Source organism: Phocoena sinus, chromosome 2, assembly GCF_008692025.1.
Source record: "Phocoena sinus isolate mPhoSin1 chromosome 2, mPhoSin1.pri, whole genome shotgun sequence".
NCBI classification, from domain to species: Eukaryota; Metazoa; Chordata; class Mammalia; order Artiodactyla; family Phocoenidae; genus Phocoena; species Phocoena sinus.
In genome coordinates, this window is record NC_045764.1 from 10115836 (window position 1) to 10132542 (window position 16707).

At 44.6% G+C, this 16707-nt stretch overlaps 1 protein-coding gene across 1 annotated transcript in view; it reads right to left on the reverse strand.

The window, feature by feature from the left end:
* Positions 1-16707, reverse strand: part of GAD2 (glutamate decarboxylase 2) — a 65953-nt gene that overhangs the window by 43155 nt on the left and 6091 nt on the right. The window contains 3 exon segments of the mRNA XM_032622979.1: positions 10788-10903; positions 14764-14876; positions 15414-15504. Coding sequence (XP_032478870.1) covers positions 10788-10903; positions 14764-14876; positions 15414-15504 — 320 coding nt within the window.

A 16707-nucleotide genomic window follows, 5' to 3' on the forward strand; every position in this document is an offset into this window, starting at 1 on the left:
CAGAATCCTTAGGAAGATACCTGGGAACTAGGAAAGCTTAATTGGAAAGATACATGACTCCTCCACCAAAAAAAAAAAAGTGTTCTCTCTTACATAGTTACTGGATCCCTGGACCACCCCTGAAAGAAGATGCTCAGGGGGAAAACAGCACTAAGTCTGTTTCTGCCAGGAGGGCACAGAATCGAGGTGCCAGCTGCCCCACTGAGCAAGCATTCACTACCCAAATTAGGCCCCTCAGTGAATGAGCTTGTAAGCACTGTTAAATCAAACACAAACGGAGACTTGAATATTCCCTGAGCAGACAAAACCAGTTTAGTCAGAGAAGCAAAGCTTAATTTAGCTGATTTTGCAAGACAAGTGAGGCTCACTTGACCTGGGTCACTTCTCACTTAACGCCTCTGAAAATCGTGAGACTTAAATTGTTCTCCCCGATTCATATGAGGGAACCACTAACCAATTCCCTTTCATTTAAGAAAATTCTATTGCAACCAATCACTGGGAAGAATCAACAGTCACTGCCTCCAAGTTATATAAGCTGCTTTGTAAAATCTACCTCTGAGTCTCCTTCCACGTTTTGGTTGGAGCGCTCATGGTTTGCAAACTGTCTTTTTGGTATGTGTGTAACAGGGAAGAGCAAAATCTGACTCCATGTTGGATCTGTTTCTTTTGCTTCAACCTTTGCTTTTCGTTGCTTTTGCTACTGTAATCGATAAAAGGATGCTATCTATAACTGTAAGCATACATAATGGCCTGCCTCAGGAACCCTGCCCCTCTGTCTGAATGTTAAACTAAAGCGCCTTTGTTCAGCTCACAGGGAGACATTCTGACCCTGTCCACCTGTGAAAGGCTACAGAAAAGAAGAAATTAACACATCCCCTCCCCAATGCTGGCCAAGCCAGGAGATGTTTTGCAAGACTTATGGCCTTTTTACTTTACTTCCTCACCCCCTCCCCCTCTCTGTTCTATAAAAGAAACTGGCATCCAGACCCCGGTAAGTTGGCATTCTGGGCTGCTAATCCGCCATCTTCTCGGACACCTGGCTTTCTGAATGAAGTCACCTCGTCTCCCAATTATTAGCCTGTCCTGCAGCAAGCAGACTAAGCTTGGATTTGGTAACATGTGTACCATAAACTTTTACTAATTATGACTTCGGTGATTCATTGGTTTTGTTTCTGTTTTTTTCCTTCCTGAACTTTTGACAGCAACTAAACAGCTAAATGGCCCCCGGGGGGGTAAGTAAGAGATCTGGTGCACCTGGTCAATGCGAGGAAGTAGTCTTGTCTGGCCTTTAATGAGGAGGAATGGGGATTCTCAAATGAGGAGCAATTACCTAGGATAATGGATCACCATACCAAATGCCGCACATCTAAAGGAAAAACACTTGCCGGAACAGGAAGCTTCAAGATGGGGAACAAAGGAGTGAAAAAGAAAATTAGGTACCAAACAGTGAGTTTGTTTACGTTTTCAGGAGAGGGAGCAGGGAAATAGCTAAATGTTATCCATAAATAGCCAGGGACCAAAGAGAGAAGGCACTTGAGTGGAAAAAAAAAGACACTTCCGCATGACGAAGAAACGTGAAGACAGCTTAAGTGGCAGGACTCCCTGTGCTGGTGAGAACATGTGAGGAGAATCATTCTTACTCCTTGGCACCATGTTTAATGGAACCACGTGTGATAAATCAGAGCAGAGGGCAGCGTCCTGGAGGCTGAGGACCCTGGGAACCAGGTATCTAGAGAGAGCTCAGAGGATGCTTGGTCACAAGCAGAGGGCGTTAGGGACATGTGGCATGGCGGGTTAACATCTGAAGGGCTGTGCCAGGATGGGGGTAGACGCTCCGGGTGACTTCAGAAGGTAAAACCATGAACACAAATTGGAAGCTACAAGGATTCTGTTGCATCCCCAAATCATCAGGGGTCTTGTAATGATCAGTTGTTCATCAATGGAATGGCTGGGGGATGCGTTAACGAAGAGCCCTCTCCCCCCACCCTGATTCTGGAAAAAAACACATAGACTCCTGAGAGAATCTAGTGGTTACTTAGGACTAAATCATATTTCTATTCAAGGGTAACAGACATTAAAACCCATATGATTTTTATTTTACACTAAATGAAAAACTCAAGGTTGAAGATTAATTTCTCCATCTTTTAAAAAATATAAGTAATCTTGATATGGGCTACATAATTCAGCTGGTATTTTAACTGGGTGCAATGAAATATGGGATTTTACAGTTATAGAATAATTGTAATTTTAAAAGAAGCAAGTTTTGGGGCTTGAGTGGGATGAGATTATCCAGAGTAAGAAGGTGTGAGAATGAGAGTCCATCCCACCCATCCCCATGACTGGAGAATATGCCTAGGGATCTTTCCTCTTTAATGGGGACAATAAATGTCTCCCATCTTTAGGCATGGTGGGAGAGTACGGGCAATGGTAGAAAGCTCCGAGACAAAGCATTTCGGTCTCTTGCCGTGCCGGTTTCTCCTCCTCCATTACAATTGAGATAAGCACTTGAGAAAGCCGCCTTAATTCTTTCAAGCCATTGTTGGTCACATCCAGATATTTAACCGAGGCTCAGCTTCAGCTGCCTTGTGGGCCGCAGGGTTTCAGGGAAAGCGTCCGAGGCTCCGGGGACACAAACATGATCAAGACAGCCCTCAGCAGCCAGCTCTCGCCCCTACCTCATCTCCCTCGTCCCCTTGCCTCTTGCTCTCTACCTGGTGGTAGTGGCCTTCCTGGTCTTTTGTGAGCTTTGCTAAATTTGTTCTTGCCTCTGGACCTTTTTACCTGCTGTTGCATTTCTTAGAAAACCCTTCCCTCACCTATGCATGTGGCTCCCTGCCTCATTTGATGCAGGTCTCTGCTATACATCACCTCCACAGACACCTTTCACGACCAGGTTGCAAAGTAGGCCATGACCATGCCACTCTCTTGTCACCACCTGACATGAGAGTAGATATTTATTAGCCAACTGTCTTTCCCCTACTAGGATAGGCTGCACGAGGGCGAAGACTCTGTTGAAAGAGTTAACAAGCATCTGTTGAATCTGACCATGTGCGCAGAGAACAAGTTCAGGGAAATATCCACTATTTGCTGTCATAAATCTCTGGCCGCCATGTTGACGTGTGGCTTTGGTGATTGGGGCAGATGATGGTGGGCTAAATGGACCCCAGTGCCTCTTATCTGTGGCCTGTTCTAAAAGCACATCCAAGTGGCTATATGTGTACGTATAGCTGATTCACTTTGCTGTACACCTGAGACTAACACAAGACTGTAAATCAACTATACTCCGATAAAAATTTTTTAAAAAGAAATTGTTCTATGGATATTTGCATATTCACTTACGATAGTAATAATTATAATAAAGGGTAATAGTTGAAACAACAACAAAAATAAAATAAAATAAAAGCATATCCAGAGGTCTTCTTGGCACCCACCCCAGATAGCCTCCCATGGGGTCCTTCCCAAGCAGGAAGCAGTTGTAGGCCCTTCTAACCAGACGAGCTGCTTGGGGGAAAGAAAGAAAGAAGCAACCCAAAGACTTCAAACAAAAAAAAAGGACACGCTAGGCTGGAATACTCAGCTCCTAGCTCTCTGACAGTCCATCAAACCTTTACCTCTTAGCTCTAAGGTCTATCGATCATCCTTGGATTTGATCCTTTCGTACCAACAGCCTTTCCCTGTTGGGAAAGTGAATGGGTGGAGTGAATGGCACGTGTGTGTAGGAACACAGAACACAGGCGGATGGATTACGCATCGTTACACATCATGGATGTCCAGCAAGGAAATCTTGAAGTCCAACCTATGAAAGAGCCGGAATCTGCTCCTTTGACCTCTCCCCATACCCTGGAGCCCCCTCCCCCATCATCGATGACGGGACCAATAGTCTTTCCCTGTCCTCCTATTTCTCCACACCCCTTCCCGGCACCCCCTAGTTTGCCTCCTATACTGTCTCAGAGAAGCTGGTAGCTCTTGTTCTTGCTTCTGCTCATCAAATGGTCTGAAAGGGCACCCTGCTTTGGAAAGCATCTGATGTACAGAGAAGCTTGTACTCTGGGAGACCGCCTCATTCATTTCTAATGATCATGATTTGGAGGGCAGGGGATTGCCCGCCACGTTCTTAGAGACTCCATGTGAGTCAGAGGTGATATGGATCTGCACACAAGGCATTTCTGTGAAGCTGCTACCTTATTACTTTCCCTCAAAGCTATAGTTTAAAGTTACCCCAGTGTGAGTTTGTGCCCTAAGTATATTTTAAAAGAAAGGAATGGTGTGCACCAGGATTAAGTAGACCCAACGGGCATGTGTGGTGACAAACATGAACACCAGCACTAAGCATGTATGCAGGCACATGAAAGCAATTATTTCTATGATTTTAGGATCCTGAGAAGAGTGAAATGAACATGTGTAGTGGAAAGAGGTCACTTGGCATGGAAACAACCTAAATGTCCATCAACAGATGAATGAACAAAGAAGATGTGGTACATAAAAACAATGGAACATTAGCCATTAAAAAAAATGAAATAATGCCACCTGCAGCAACATGGATGGACCTAGAGATTATCACACTAAGTCAAGTAAGTCAGACGGAGAAAGACAGATACCGTATGGTATCACCTATATGTGGAATCTAAAATATGACACAACTGAACTTATCTATGACACAGAAACAGACTCACAGACAGAGAACAGATTTGTGGTTACCAAGGAGGGGAAGGTAGGGAGGGATGGATTGGGACTTAGGAATTAGCAGATGCAAACTATTACATAGAGAATGGATAAACAACAAGGTCCTACTGTATAGCACAGGGAACTATATTCAATATCCTGTGATAAACCATAATGGAAAAGAATATGAAGAAGATTATATATATAATGGAATCGCTTTGCTGTAGAGCAGAAATTAACACAACATTGTAAATCAACTATACTTCAATTAAAAAAAAATTTTTTAAAAAGCAAGAGGTCATTTGAGATAAAATGACCTGGCTCTAGTTAGTCAAGTTATTCTCTCGTTCTGAACCACTGTTTGCTCAGCTGCAAGGATGAATCCCTCTCTTGTTGGTGTGAGAAGTGTAGCTACTGTATGGGAAGGACCTACAGGTCGCCCAGCATCAACAGATGCTCACAGAGTTGTGGCCCTTCCACTCCTCCAGCCTCACGCCTAATGTGATGCCATCCTCAGGTCTCTCTGGGTACCTTGAGCAGAATTATGTTAATGAATTAAACAAAATTAAATTACATGTTAATTCACTTTATGTCTTAAAATAAACATACACCATATTGGAGCATGTAAAAAAAATCTCAAATTCATACAGTAACAATAGAGAATCCAAACCCTCCCACGGCTGTGACTCCTTGGGCGTTGCTTCGTATTTTGGGAGAGGGGCCATTATCCATCTTAAGAAAATAACTGGCCCCACATACGCCTTCATCCTGCCTCCTGGAGACGTTCAGCTCTCTACCCATCGGGACACCAGTGGGTGGCTGGTTACAAGGGCAGTGTTAGCTGCCATTTGCGGAGTGTTTACCAAAGGCCAGATACTGTATTATCTCACTTCATCCTCCCAACAACTACATGAGCTGGGTATTATAATCCCTGTTGGACAGATGAGGAAGAAATGAAGTAGGTTATCCAAAGTCACGTCCTGGAAAGTGGCAGAGCAGGGCCTATCATCATTTCTAGTCCATTCCAAAGCTTATGGGCTCCGTCCACTAACCTGAAGAAAAATAGGTCTAGCCAGTGACTCCCGACCTGGCACTTGGAGCAAGGGAGAGTCACCCACCCGATGAGGGATGTGACCTCAGGGGCACTTCGATGGGTGACCGTCCTCTTCTTATTTGTCTCTTCTCTGACAGTACAATGCCTGCTCTTTGAGAATGTCTCCTCATTCCTTTGTCTCCTATTGCAGTGAAAATACCCCCAGGAGAGGCAACACTTAGCTTTTACAATCATATACATGGCTCTCAGGTTCTTTGCTAAGAGTAGGTTTTGATGGGATTGGGTAGAAGAGAAGATGACACAGGGGTGATGAGGACCCTACAAGGAAAAGGAGGGAGGAACGCAGAGGTGGAGGACGGGGTGCCGGGGGTGAAGTGAACCCGGTTCACTAGTTCACTTACTGAAAGTTCGGTCAGTGTTTCTGTCTAATGAGAAGCATGACATGGGAGCTTTTTCCAAGCTGCCTGGGTCACCATTTGATTTTTGCTTTTGTTTTTAACAGAAAGGACGTCTATTTTTTGGAAATTGAAACCCTCTCAAAAAGTGTGGTTATATGAAAACATCTTTCTAAGGCAAATTATGAGAATCACCTCCCCATGGAAGTGGGCTGAGGTCACGAGGGGCCTCAGCAGAACACTGGTGACGGGTTCCAGGAGCCGTGGACCCGAGCTGAGCCTGGCGTGTTAAGAGTGGAATGAGTTAGTTATGGTGATTTGCCTGAAAGATCCCAGTGTCTGCTGTGATTATAAGGAACATTTTTCCTAGATGCGATTATGCTGTTTCATTGAAGTTATTTCTGGAAGAGCTTGTGTCACATGAGGAAATAAGGGGGATTTGGAATTAAGCTCACGGTTGGGGCTTTCAGAAGATTTAGAGAGAGAGATGTGAATTACTGAGGTGGGATCTTAGCTTTCCTCTAAACCTCCTTTCAAGATGGGACCTAAAAGTCATCAGATTAATTTTTGCCAAGCTCTTCTATCACTGAGTTTGATGAGATTCCAGCAAAGGATGAGTACTGAACCATATAATCTTTAAGATCCCTTCCAATTTTGTGATTCTACATTTTGGAGGAAAATCATCTTGGAGCTCCTAACTCATAAACGCTATCTCTTGTTCCAACTCAGTGATTTATGTTCTTCTGTTCTTCATCACAATACTATTTGTTTGATTTAGTCCTATGCGAATTTCAAGAAAACTGTTTGATTCGAAAAAACAAACCCAGCTTGACCTGCTTATCAGCTAGGGAAAGTTCTAGTCTATTTTGGTGGCCAGAAAAGTGATGGGTAGCTTTGTGTGATGTGGCAGAGACAGAGTGAAGTGTCATCTAGAAAACAAAAGATGACCCTTTGCTTTCTGAACATGTGAAGTTTCTGGCTGGGTGCTGGAGGATGACAGTTTCTCAACCCCATTTTCATCTCTATGGCGCTAACCACATCCAGTTATAAACTCTGTGCTCAGAATAGGAGAAAGGACAGTAACTGGACCTGGTTCAATAGATCAGGAAACTGTATTAGCATTAGAATAACCAACATGAAGAAAACAGGATTTGAGAAAAGATGCTTCAAGTGAATGGAGAACAGCCAGCTAGAGTGGCGATCAGGTCAGCCAGCCTAGGAGCTGAAAGAGCAGTGTTGGGATTGTTGGAAAACTGAGGCTCTAGAGCTGATGCTGCCATTGACTGGACACGAAACCTTGGGCAAGACATCTTCCACCTCTGGGGCTTGGCTTCTTCATCCATAAAACAAGGTGTTGTTGTTGTTTTCAAGTTACCTATTATTTATGTAGAGCTCCCTATGTCCCAGGCACTGAGGGAAGTGTTTTTTAAGGCTCTCATTTGATTCTCCAAAAGTCTTGGGCCTTGGAAACTCTCCGAGAGCATAAAGAGAGACCGTAACTGAAGCAGCTCCTGCCTTGGCCATTGGCCTCCCTTTTCCCCACAGGATCCACACAGCAGCCCCCCCATCACCCTTCTCCCTGCAGGTCAAGGGATTCAGGAAGGAAACCTCCACGCAGAGATGGAAACAGGCCTGGAGAAAAGGCATTTGAGAACTGACTTGGTAATTTTCTTTCTTTAGCCTGGGAAGATCTATTTCTGGGGCTGGTGGGAACAGTGACTGTGAAATCCGAAAAGACTAAGGAAAGATCTGGCCTGGCCTGAAGGTAGAAGGAGCGGTACTAAAGGATGACTAGGGTGGAATGGCCCTGAGGTCTGGAGCCCAGCAGCAACTAGACACGGGGGTTGTGTTACCTCTTAACTTGGAACTTCAAGGCAGGACTCACTTTTAAGGGCTCATCTGTCCAGAATGGTTTGGATCAAGTGCTCCAGGAGACATGGGAGTTCTTTAAATCAAGCTCTAAAAGCCCTTCCCAGCCCAACCTATGGGTATCAAGGAGGATTTTTGTGTGTGTGTGGCGGGGGCACGGAGAAGGAACAGTTTAGCATCACCTTCACGTAAAGAAAAAAGCTCTTGGTGGAAATCTGACTCGGGAAGGTATAAAATGTTAAAGCAGTTGATGATCTGTGGGTTATGAAACTCTGTCGCTGTATCTTTTAATCTGGTTTCTGCACTGGTAGCTGGGGCAGGGCCCTCACTGGTCTGGGAGTCAGGAAATCTGCTTAATCCTGGCTCTACCTACCTAGCTAACTGCAGCCTCTTCATTTAAAAAAAAATGCTGAGAACAATCTCTGTTCTGCCGGGCCCACAAGGTTGTTGTTGAATCAGATGAACTTTTGTCTATTAGAAGTTGGAAATGGTCCACAGCAATCAGATATAAGGTTTTGTACATTGGAAGGAGAGTTCATCTGTCAAAATAATCTTTGAGTCAGAACGACTGGTACTTTAGGTTCATAATTTTCAAATGTTCTTCCGTAATTACGGGCACAGATAGAAATACCAGAAGGAGGCGGGAGGATCGAATGGTTGCCGTAGTCATTTCTTTCTGAATCACCTTTCTTTTCTTGGAAAATGGAGAAAGAGATCGAAGTTGACAAGATCAAGGAACAAAGGCATAGCAAAATCATCCTCAGATCACATGACCTGGACTTTCTGAGCAACGCTGAGTGAACTTACATCCAACTTGAGCCCAAGAAACTCGTGCAGAAATCAGAGAGCACAAGGAACTTGCTGGTAGGTCAACCTCATTTCAGGATGTGGAAACAGCATGGAAACCAAAGGAAGAAGATGCCAATATAAGATCACCTGGGCTTTTTAGTCTGAGAATACAGTAACACGTAACTATTTAGGGATCCAAATCCACTTTAGGGAAATCGTAATTGGAAGGCAAATTACCTTATACTTTTCTACCCATGGAGAAGCTGAGAAATGAGCGTTATCTCATGGTGGAGACCTAGGCTTGGTAGCATGAATGATGTGCCCCCCAAAGATGTTCACATCCTAATCCCTTAAACCTGTGACTCTGTTACCTTACATGGCAAAGGGGACTTTGAAGATGTGATGAAGGACCTTGAGATGAAAGATTATCCTGTGTTACCAGGGTGTAATCACAAGAGAAAGAGGGAGACAGGAGAATCGGGGCCAGGGAAGGAGATGAAAGCAGAGGTCAGAGATGGGGGCGAGGGGACTGGAAGACCTGCTGCTGCTGGTTTTGAAGATGGAAGAAGTGGCCCTGACCCAAGGCAGGCAAGCAGCCTCTAGAAAATGGAAAGGCAAGGAAATGGATGCTCTCCTACGATATCCAGAAGGAACACAGCCCTGCCTGACCCACTGCAGATTTCTGACCTCCAGAACGGCAGGATAATGAATTCGTGTTGTTTTAAGCCGTGAAGTTTGTAGTAATTTGTTCCAGCAGCAATAGGAAAGTAAAACATCAGAGGCTGCTAAATTTGATGCCTATAAATCGAGGAAGGGCATTAAATTAAAATGCTATAACGTGACTGAAAGCAAGATGCTAAAGACGCTAAGGATAAATCATTCGTTTCCTTTAATTCCACGGCTAGTGGAGTGGTTGTGAATTGTATTCACTGACTTCCCATCGGTACTTGCCTTTTGTTTCCTTGTTATGAACACACACACACACACACACCACTTAAAATAGGAAAAAGAAAAGTTCTGCGGTAGATCTGAGTCCTTCCCCATCTCCCAGCTCCCCGGCCCTCAGAGGCTTTTCAATCTCTGAGGCAATTGTTTCCTAGACTCCAGGCTACCTTGAAGCAGATGTCCTGAAGGAACAATCTTAGGAATTCCACAGCAGGTGATGCTTACGAACACCTGTCAAGAACAGACTCTGGTTCCCCGCAGGTCACATGTGGCCGGACAGTTTAGCACCAAGACCTTGCTCAAACAGCTGCTCTGTGGCTTTGAACTTGTGTGCTGCATTGCCCTGGCACATGCGAGAAAGATGGTGGCTTGGCAGGCTAAAGCTGTTTGGCTTCATTTATGTGCACAGGATGGGCCATTTTTCCAGTGCCTAAGTGGTAGTAGGAACGACGGCATTAACTCTTTAAAGGCCATGGAAGGAATGTGAAGCACCATTCCCTGGAGCACCAAACTCTCAGCGTCCTGCCCGGACAGCAGCCTGGCAGTAGACAGGAGCCTGTGCTTGGCTGACACAGATCCGGCCCAGAGATGAGATACGACAGTCACTAGACCATTTCTCTACAGTGATGAAACCTCTGGTTAAGTCAGCCGCAAAAGTGTCTCAAGTAACCAAGAGGGTACAATACCTGATTAGAACTTTATAACAGAAAGACTGTCAACAGGATGCTTGGGAGTTTTGAGTTACGTAGGCACAGCATTGATGATGCAATGAGTTCACAGTTACTCTACCCTCTCTCCTCCCCCCATTGCCCCAGAATGTGACATTATTACAGAGAAGTAAGTAAAGGAATGAGGGGTAAAAGCATTCTGCTTTCTCCTTGAGCATTTTCTTGAATTTCAAAGACAAAGCAGCTCACCCCATTTTACCACCCAGCCGATCTCTCCCCTCATTCTCTCCCAAGAAGTATCTTCTGGAAAGAGAAACCATGGGGTAAAGTATTTCCAAATACCATCCCTTTAACCGAGGCTTTAAGGAATATAACCTTAAACTTGGAAAGAACGTTGACACCTACATGCTCAGACGTGAAGGCAATGAGCCTGGGGACCGCAGCCATCCCTTTCTCCTTGACCTCAGGGAACATCTTAAAGCGCGCAATCAGCATAGCGTACATGTTGGATATGGCGCCACCTAAAGGGCAGAGCAACAAGTTACCTCTTCTAGTCATTGTCAACGTCATCATTTCACATGCAAGCAACATTCCTTATTTCCATTGACCTAGAGTCCTCCTTGGACACAGGAGAATACCTTCTTACTGGCTGTCCTTTGAGTTGAATCCACAGACTCAAAGGCACTAGCTAAGAGGGTCCAGAGAAGGAGCATTTAGCCCAACTCTAGGGTGGATGCCAGCGCTCCACACCCAACTCTGTCACTGGGGGACTGCAGTTGACTCTGCTCTTGCTAGGAGCCCTTTGAAGAGGCTTTTAAGAACTTAAAAAGCGTTGCCTTCCTTCTCGGCTTGACAGTGTGGTCATTCTGCACTAGCCCTGTGATAAACTTATATCATGGAGAGGACATTTGGAGAGGACATTTCTTTTCATTTCAGCTCATGCAATGCCTTGCACTTGGACTGAGAAGTCAGTTGCTCTTAATGAGGTGGACTGTTAACAGTCCTTATAGGATGAGGATAAACATCCAAGCCCATCTCATCATATTCATCTGTTAATTCCCCCCAAATGGTTCTTCCCTCTCAATGACATCATTGAAATATAATTTTAATGCTTACAATTTCATCATTATAGGAAAGTACACAACAAAGGGAATTTGAAGTCCATACTGAATTACTCTTCATGTGTCATCCTAAGGTTGTCAAGGATTTCATACTATAAGATCTGTATCTTATAAGTAGAGTTTCATTTGACAAGCAAAGGAAAGTGAGCTTCTCCCCAGGATTGTTGGAAAGTTTAGGATTTTTGCTAACCAGGTAAAAGACAGATCATTGCGAATGCACATGGATATGCTGGTGTGGGAGCTGTGAGACCACGAGGCAGAGTGAAGACACAGCGAGCCCCCCCAACCCACAGGGGGAGGTGCCCGGGCTCTGCCATCACGTGAGTTCTCTGAGCTCCTTTCCCCTCTGGTGGCTGTGGAGGAGGGTTCTCTGTACCAAGCTGATGGCCCACGGAGGGCCATGACTCTGCCTTGTCTCTGCCCTGGGCTCTGATGCAAGCAGGCAACCTGGCAGAACAGCAGTAGTCACCCAGAGCCTGGCGTTGTCGTCAGTCAGAATGAGGGCAGTCCCTACCTCTTCCGGACCCCAGAGACACAGAACAACTAGAATCCAGGTCAAGCCTGCTCTGAGCAGGCCTGACCGTGCAGGATGCTGGTGGGCAAAGGATCAGCTTTTAAAGGAAGTTTCACTCTAGCTCATGGTTTCTCCATCCTGGCACTCAGGGGTATTTCAGGCTGGATAATTCCTTATGGTGGGGCTTCCCTGGGCATCCCTGGCCTCTACCCACCAGATGCCAGTAGGACTACATGCCCCCTGTCCCCAAATAAGTTGTGACAATCAAAAATTTCTCCAGAGACACTGCCAAATATCCCCTGGGGACAAAACAGCTCCCAGTTGAGAACCACTGCCCTAGTTCTTTTCAGAGAGGCTGGGGAGAAAGGAGAGAGGAAGAAAAAGGGGAAGACGGACATAGAGAGAGTGCACTTCCCAGGGACAACTGTCCAGGGAGGTCCCACTCTGCTTCCCACATCTTTGTCTCATGGCTCAGTCATTCTCCATCTAAAGGTTCAGCTGTCGGGAGAGGGATGAAGAGGCTCCTGGGTCTCTGGACAGAGCAGACTGCACTGTGTCACACAGGCAGGAGGACAGATGCATGAGCCCTAGGTGCTCTTCTCTCCCAGGAATCTCCCAGAGAAAGGGTGCAAAAGCAAGACCCGAAACATCCTGAAAATCCTGTTAGGTACGAAAAGGCTTGTGCAAGATTTCCCTGAGCGGTGACGTTCTCTAGTTCCCTCTGGGTCCCGACTGAGGGTTACATCCCGTAAACAGACTTCTTCTAGAAGTCTCAAAGGACTTTCCATGAAGCATGTCGCCTCTGGCTGTTACAGATGGAGGTGTAAGGACACTGGGCTGCGCTATATATTCAAGCACAGACCTAACTCTTCATGTCTAGTCCCAGGCAATGGAACTCTCAGGTCTCAGGCACATAGATATGTGATTTCCCTTATGTCCACCCCTTAACTCATAAGACCCTTTCCCCAGGAATAAGGCTGGATGCTACCCAGAAAGGCATCCATTAACAAGTAAGGATGCTATGACCCATCTCTCCTCTGTAATGCCTTGTAGAAAGCAGGGCAGAACTAGGTTGCTGATGACCTTTTCTTTTGTCCCCTTCTGATTTTGCAAGGTCTACATTACACTGTAGCCTGGCATCTACGGCTTCCACCTTTGGGGTCAGAGCATGTGGGTCTTCAGGATCTAAGGAAGGAGCCTCAGGATCAAGTTCTAGTCTCTTCTACCTGATCATTCCCCACCATTGATGAGGGTGGCAGCCCTTAGTCCATATCTGGCTTAGCAGAACTGTCAAAGAGGAATCTTTCTCTGGCTGTGTATTCTCTGGGGCAGGTGGGTCCCAAGACCAGCCAGGTAAGTTAGGCCTGGCCCAACCCCCCTTAGCCACCTTTTCCGGGGCCACAGGAGCAGCCGTTCTCTTCCCACTCTTGGGAACCATTAAAAGAGAGCCCAAGGTGCTCCTGGTTGCCTCAGGACAGCTCAATCACACAACCGATCTTACAAGAGAGGGAAGAATAAAGGTAGAAACAACGTTGATCTCTGTACCCTACTTAGTTCCTCACGAAAAAACACCTTAAGAGCATCAGTTCCAGTTAATGATGACGAACTTCCCTCAACTGGGGATGGTTTTCCAAAGGAACACTAAATACTCAGTTCCCTACAAAATAAAGCTAGCTTCAAATTCATCACGGCTGGTGTTCAATGACTTTAAATTGAAAAAGGCAAATTTTCCCTTTCATTTAACTAACACATCTTCCTTCAGCACCTGAAAACATATGCTACAGCTTTAAAACCAGAAAATAAAATAGCCGATCTGAGCTTGTAGATAAAGCTGCTTCTTTTAAGACTTGGCCCTGAGGCCACTGTTACTCATCATCATTTCTTCCTTCTGCCTTCTCTTCACTTTCTCTCTCCCTCATCATCCCCTTGTCTTTGTAGATCTGCTGAAGAGGGATCCCGACTTGGCCTTTGCTCTGCCTGACACAATGGCTGGTGTGGCTCTGGCCTCCCCGGTGAGCCCTGGGGCAGTAACACCCATTCTGAAGACCCCTCTCTTGCCGCTGAGGAGGTGACAGTCTGCACGCCAGCTTTCCTTTCCACGGGTCAGTGACTCTCTCTCTTCCCACTGCCTTCCTAACTTTTATTTCATCTCCGCATCAAACCAAGGTCACACACACAGACCCAGGAACCAAAAACAGGACTTTCTGTCTGAGGTTGATTTTCTTGGCTGGAAGAGGTGTAAATAACGGAGCTGAGAATGCAATGGCTGGTGATAAAAGCAGGATGGGAAAGACTGGAAGATTGAATGACATCATAAAGAAGCAAAAGAATGAGAAACCTCTTGAAGAAATCGTCACCCTCTCTCTTAGCTCTAAGAAACTCCTCTTCACTGATGCTTGGGAGAGGGAATTCTCCTTATTCTATAATTCCCTTATTAGGAGTCTTTCCTCCTTTGTTCCACGTGATCCATATCCTATGCGTAGGATCACAGTAGAAGTACTGGGTTAATACCATTGCTGACTACGCTTTTTTCGAACACAAATAATTAATATTCAAGCGTGGTGTAGTTGGCTTGGAGGTGTGGTCAATGGTCACATGCACTTAATCACATTCCTTCTTTTGATCAGTATATAGCCTATTTAACCTAATGCAGAAACAGACTAGATATTTAATCATTTCTAGGTTCATAATAAGGCATGACATATCAGAAGAAAAAAACACAAAGAAAAGTTAAAATATCATATACCAGGAGAAAATATCCCATCGCCAGAGCCCCCAGGCCAGCCAATGATTTCTCTCATTTTCTTTAGTGTGACATATTCCAAAAGCACAAATACTGGAGCAATTTCATAGGTGAACCTGAAACGTAGCAATGGCCGCATTTTATGTCCGTAACTCAAAGGAATAATTCATCATTACAGTATCTACAGAACAATTTCAATCTACAGAACAATTTACCGTTATAGCACTGGGCAGAGAGAAAAATGTTTTGCTCAGTTTTCTATATTCCTAAAGTCAAGAGCTTCAGTCACTGGCTTGATGAGCAAAGGGTCATTTATCACAGTGAATAAATATGTTGCAGAGCAACATTATAACGCTATCTAAAAGGCAACATCCGGTCCCACTGCTCTCTCATATTATACATAATTATAAATCCAACATGCCCCAAAATGTCCCTTTGGTGTTTAGAACATGGTGTATAACTTTGATTGCATGAAAGATATATCAGGACTATCTTTTAAGCTAAAGTACACATCTATCCTCCGCTGAAGTTCGTCTCACTATTTCAGGGGCTACTTAATAAAAAGAGATTTTTCACATGTGAGGTAGAATAAAGATTATGGAATCTCATTAATAATTATCCTGGATTACACAGAAACACGTTTAGCTACTTACATGTTAGTGTTTGCTGTTGATGTCAGCCAGTCTGCTGCTAATCCAACCATATCCAGTCCTGTAGAAAGTTGATTGAAATACCTGGGATGCCCTGAATTAGACAGAACACCAGAATCAGGATGAATCCGATGAAAATAAATGCTTCCGAAACACATGATTTCTCTGCTAAAGAACCTTGAAAGATCCTTCAGTAATAGGAAATGCATACTCAGAAACCCATCTCTCTCTCTCTCTCTCTCTCTCTCTCACACACACACACACACATCCCAAAGGAGCATTTCCTTTAACAAGAGAAACTGTTTTGGGTTTTGATATTTCTTAAAACATACTCTAAAAATCTTCCTTTAAACATACCCTATAAAAAAAAATAATCGTGATTTGCAACGTGGACACTAGTTTATTTTCTAGCATTCTTTCAATATATTTGCAAACTCAAATGCCGGTGCAATCCAAAGCTATTCAAAGACAGGCGACTTCTTGTTTACACTTGTGCTGTTAAAAACTCCTTTTCCGTTGAAGTTGTCCTGGGAATCAGTCATGTACCATGACATCCGCCAGGCATGCTAACATCCATGGTAATATCAGTGACAAATGGCTGATGATCAGAAAAGACAAGGCAAAAATGAGAAAATAGGACACTCTGTTGAGTGGTTTGCCCTGGACTCAAAAGGTGATGACTGTCTAAAGATGATATGAACAGACCTAATTGTCAATTCTTTTCTGTCTGAATATTCTATCATAAACAACAGAGCTCCTTCGTAGTTGCAATTCAAAATAAAGCTAAATACAGTCAACGTCACTGTCTTGTCAACAAGATACAGGAAGGTATAGTCAATGGACTGATCAGTCTATTAGCCAGGCTTATCTAATTAACTCCTGGATTCCTCTAAAACTCTCTAAAGGGGTTGACACGCAAACACTCCTGAGGCTATTACTTAAAATGTGATTGTAAAGGATCTCATTAGAATTCCACTTCCTTGTCCTTGCCCCACACAAGCCTATCTATAAATCTGTGATTTGTTTAGCAGCAAAAATTTTGGAAGATTAACGATTATGGAAATAGCCTCTGAAGAAAAGGCGTATGCCACTTATTGGACGCCTGTCTGAAGCCTGGGGATGTGAGAGTCTCCCATGCCAGCACGGACGAAACAAGATAAAGGAAGGCAATGGGAAAGCAGAGACAAAAGTCAACACACAAAGCTGGTCTCGGGACCAGGACCAGAGCGTTTCTCTTATCAGCACTCGGGCATGTGGCCAGACCATGAGACCCCGAGAAGAGATAGGAGAGCTGGGA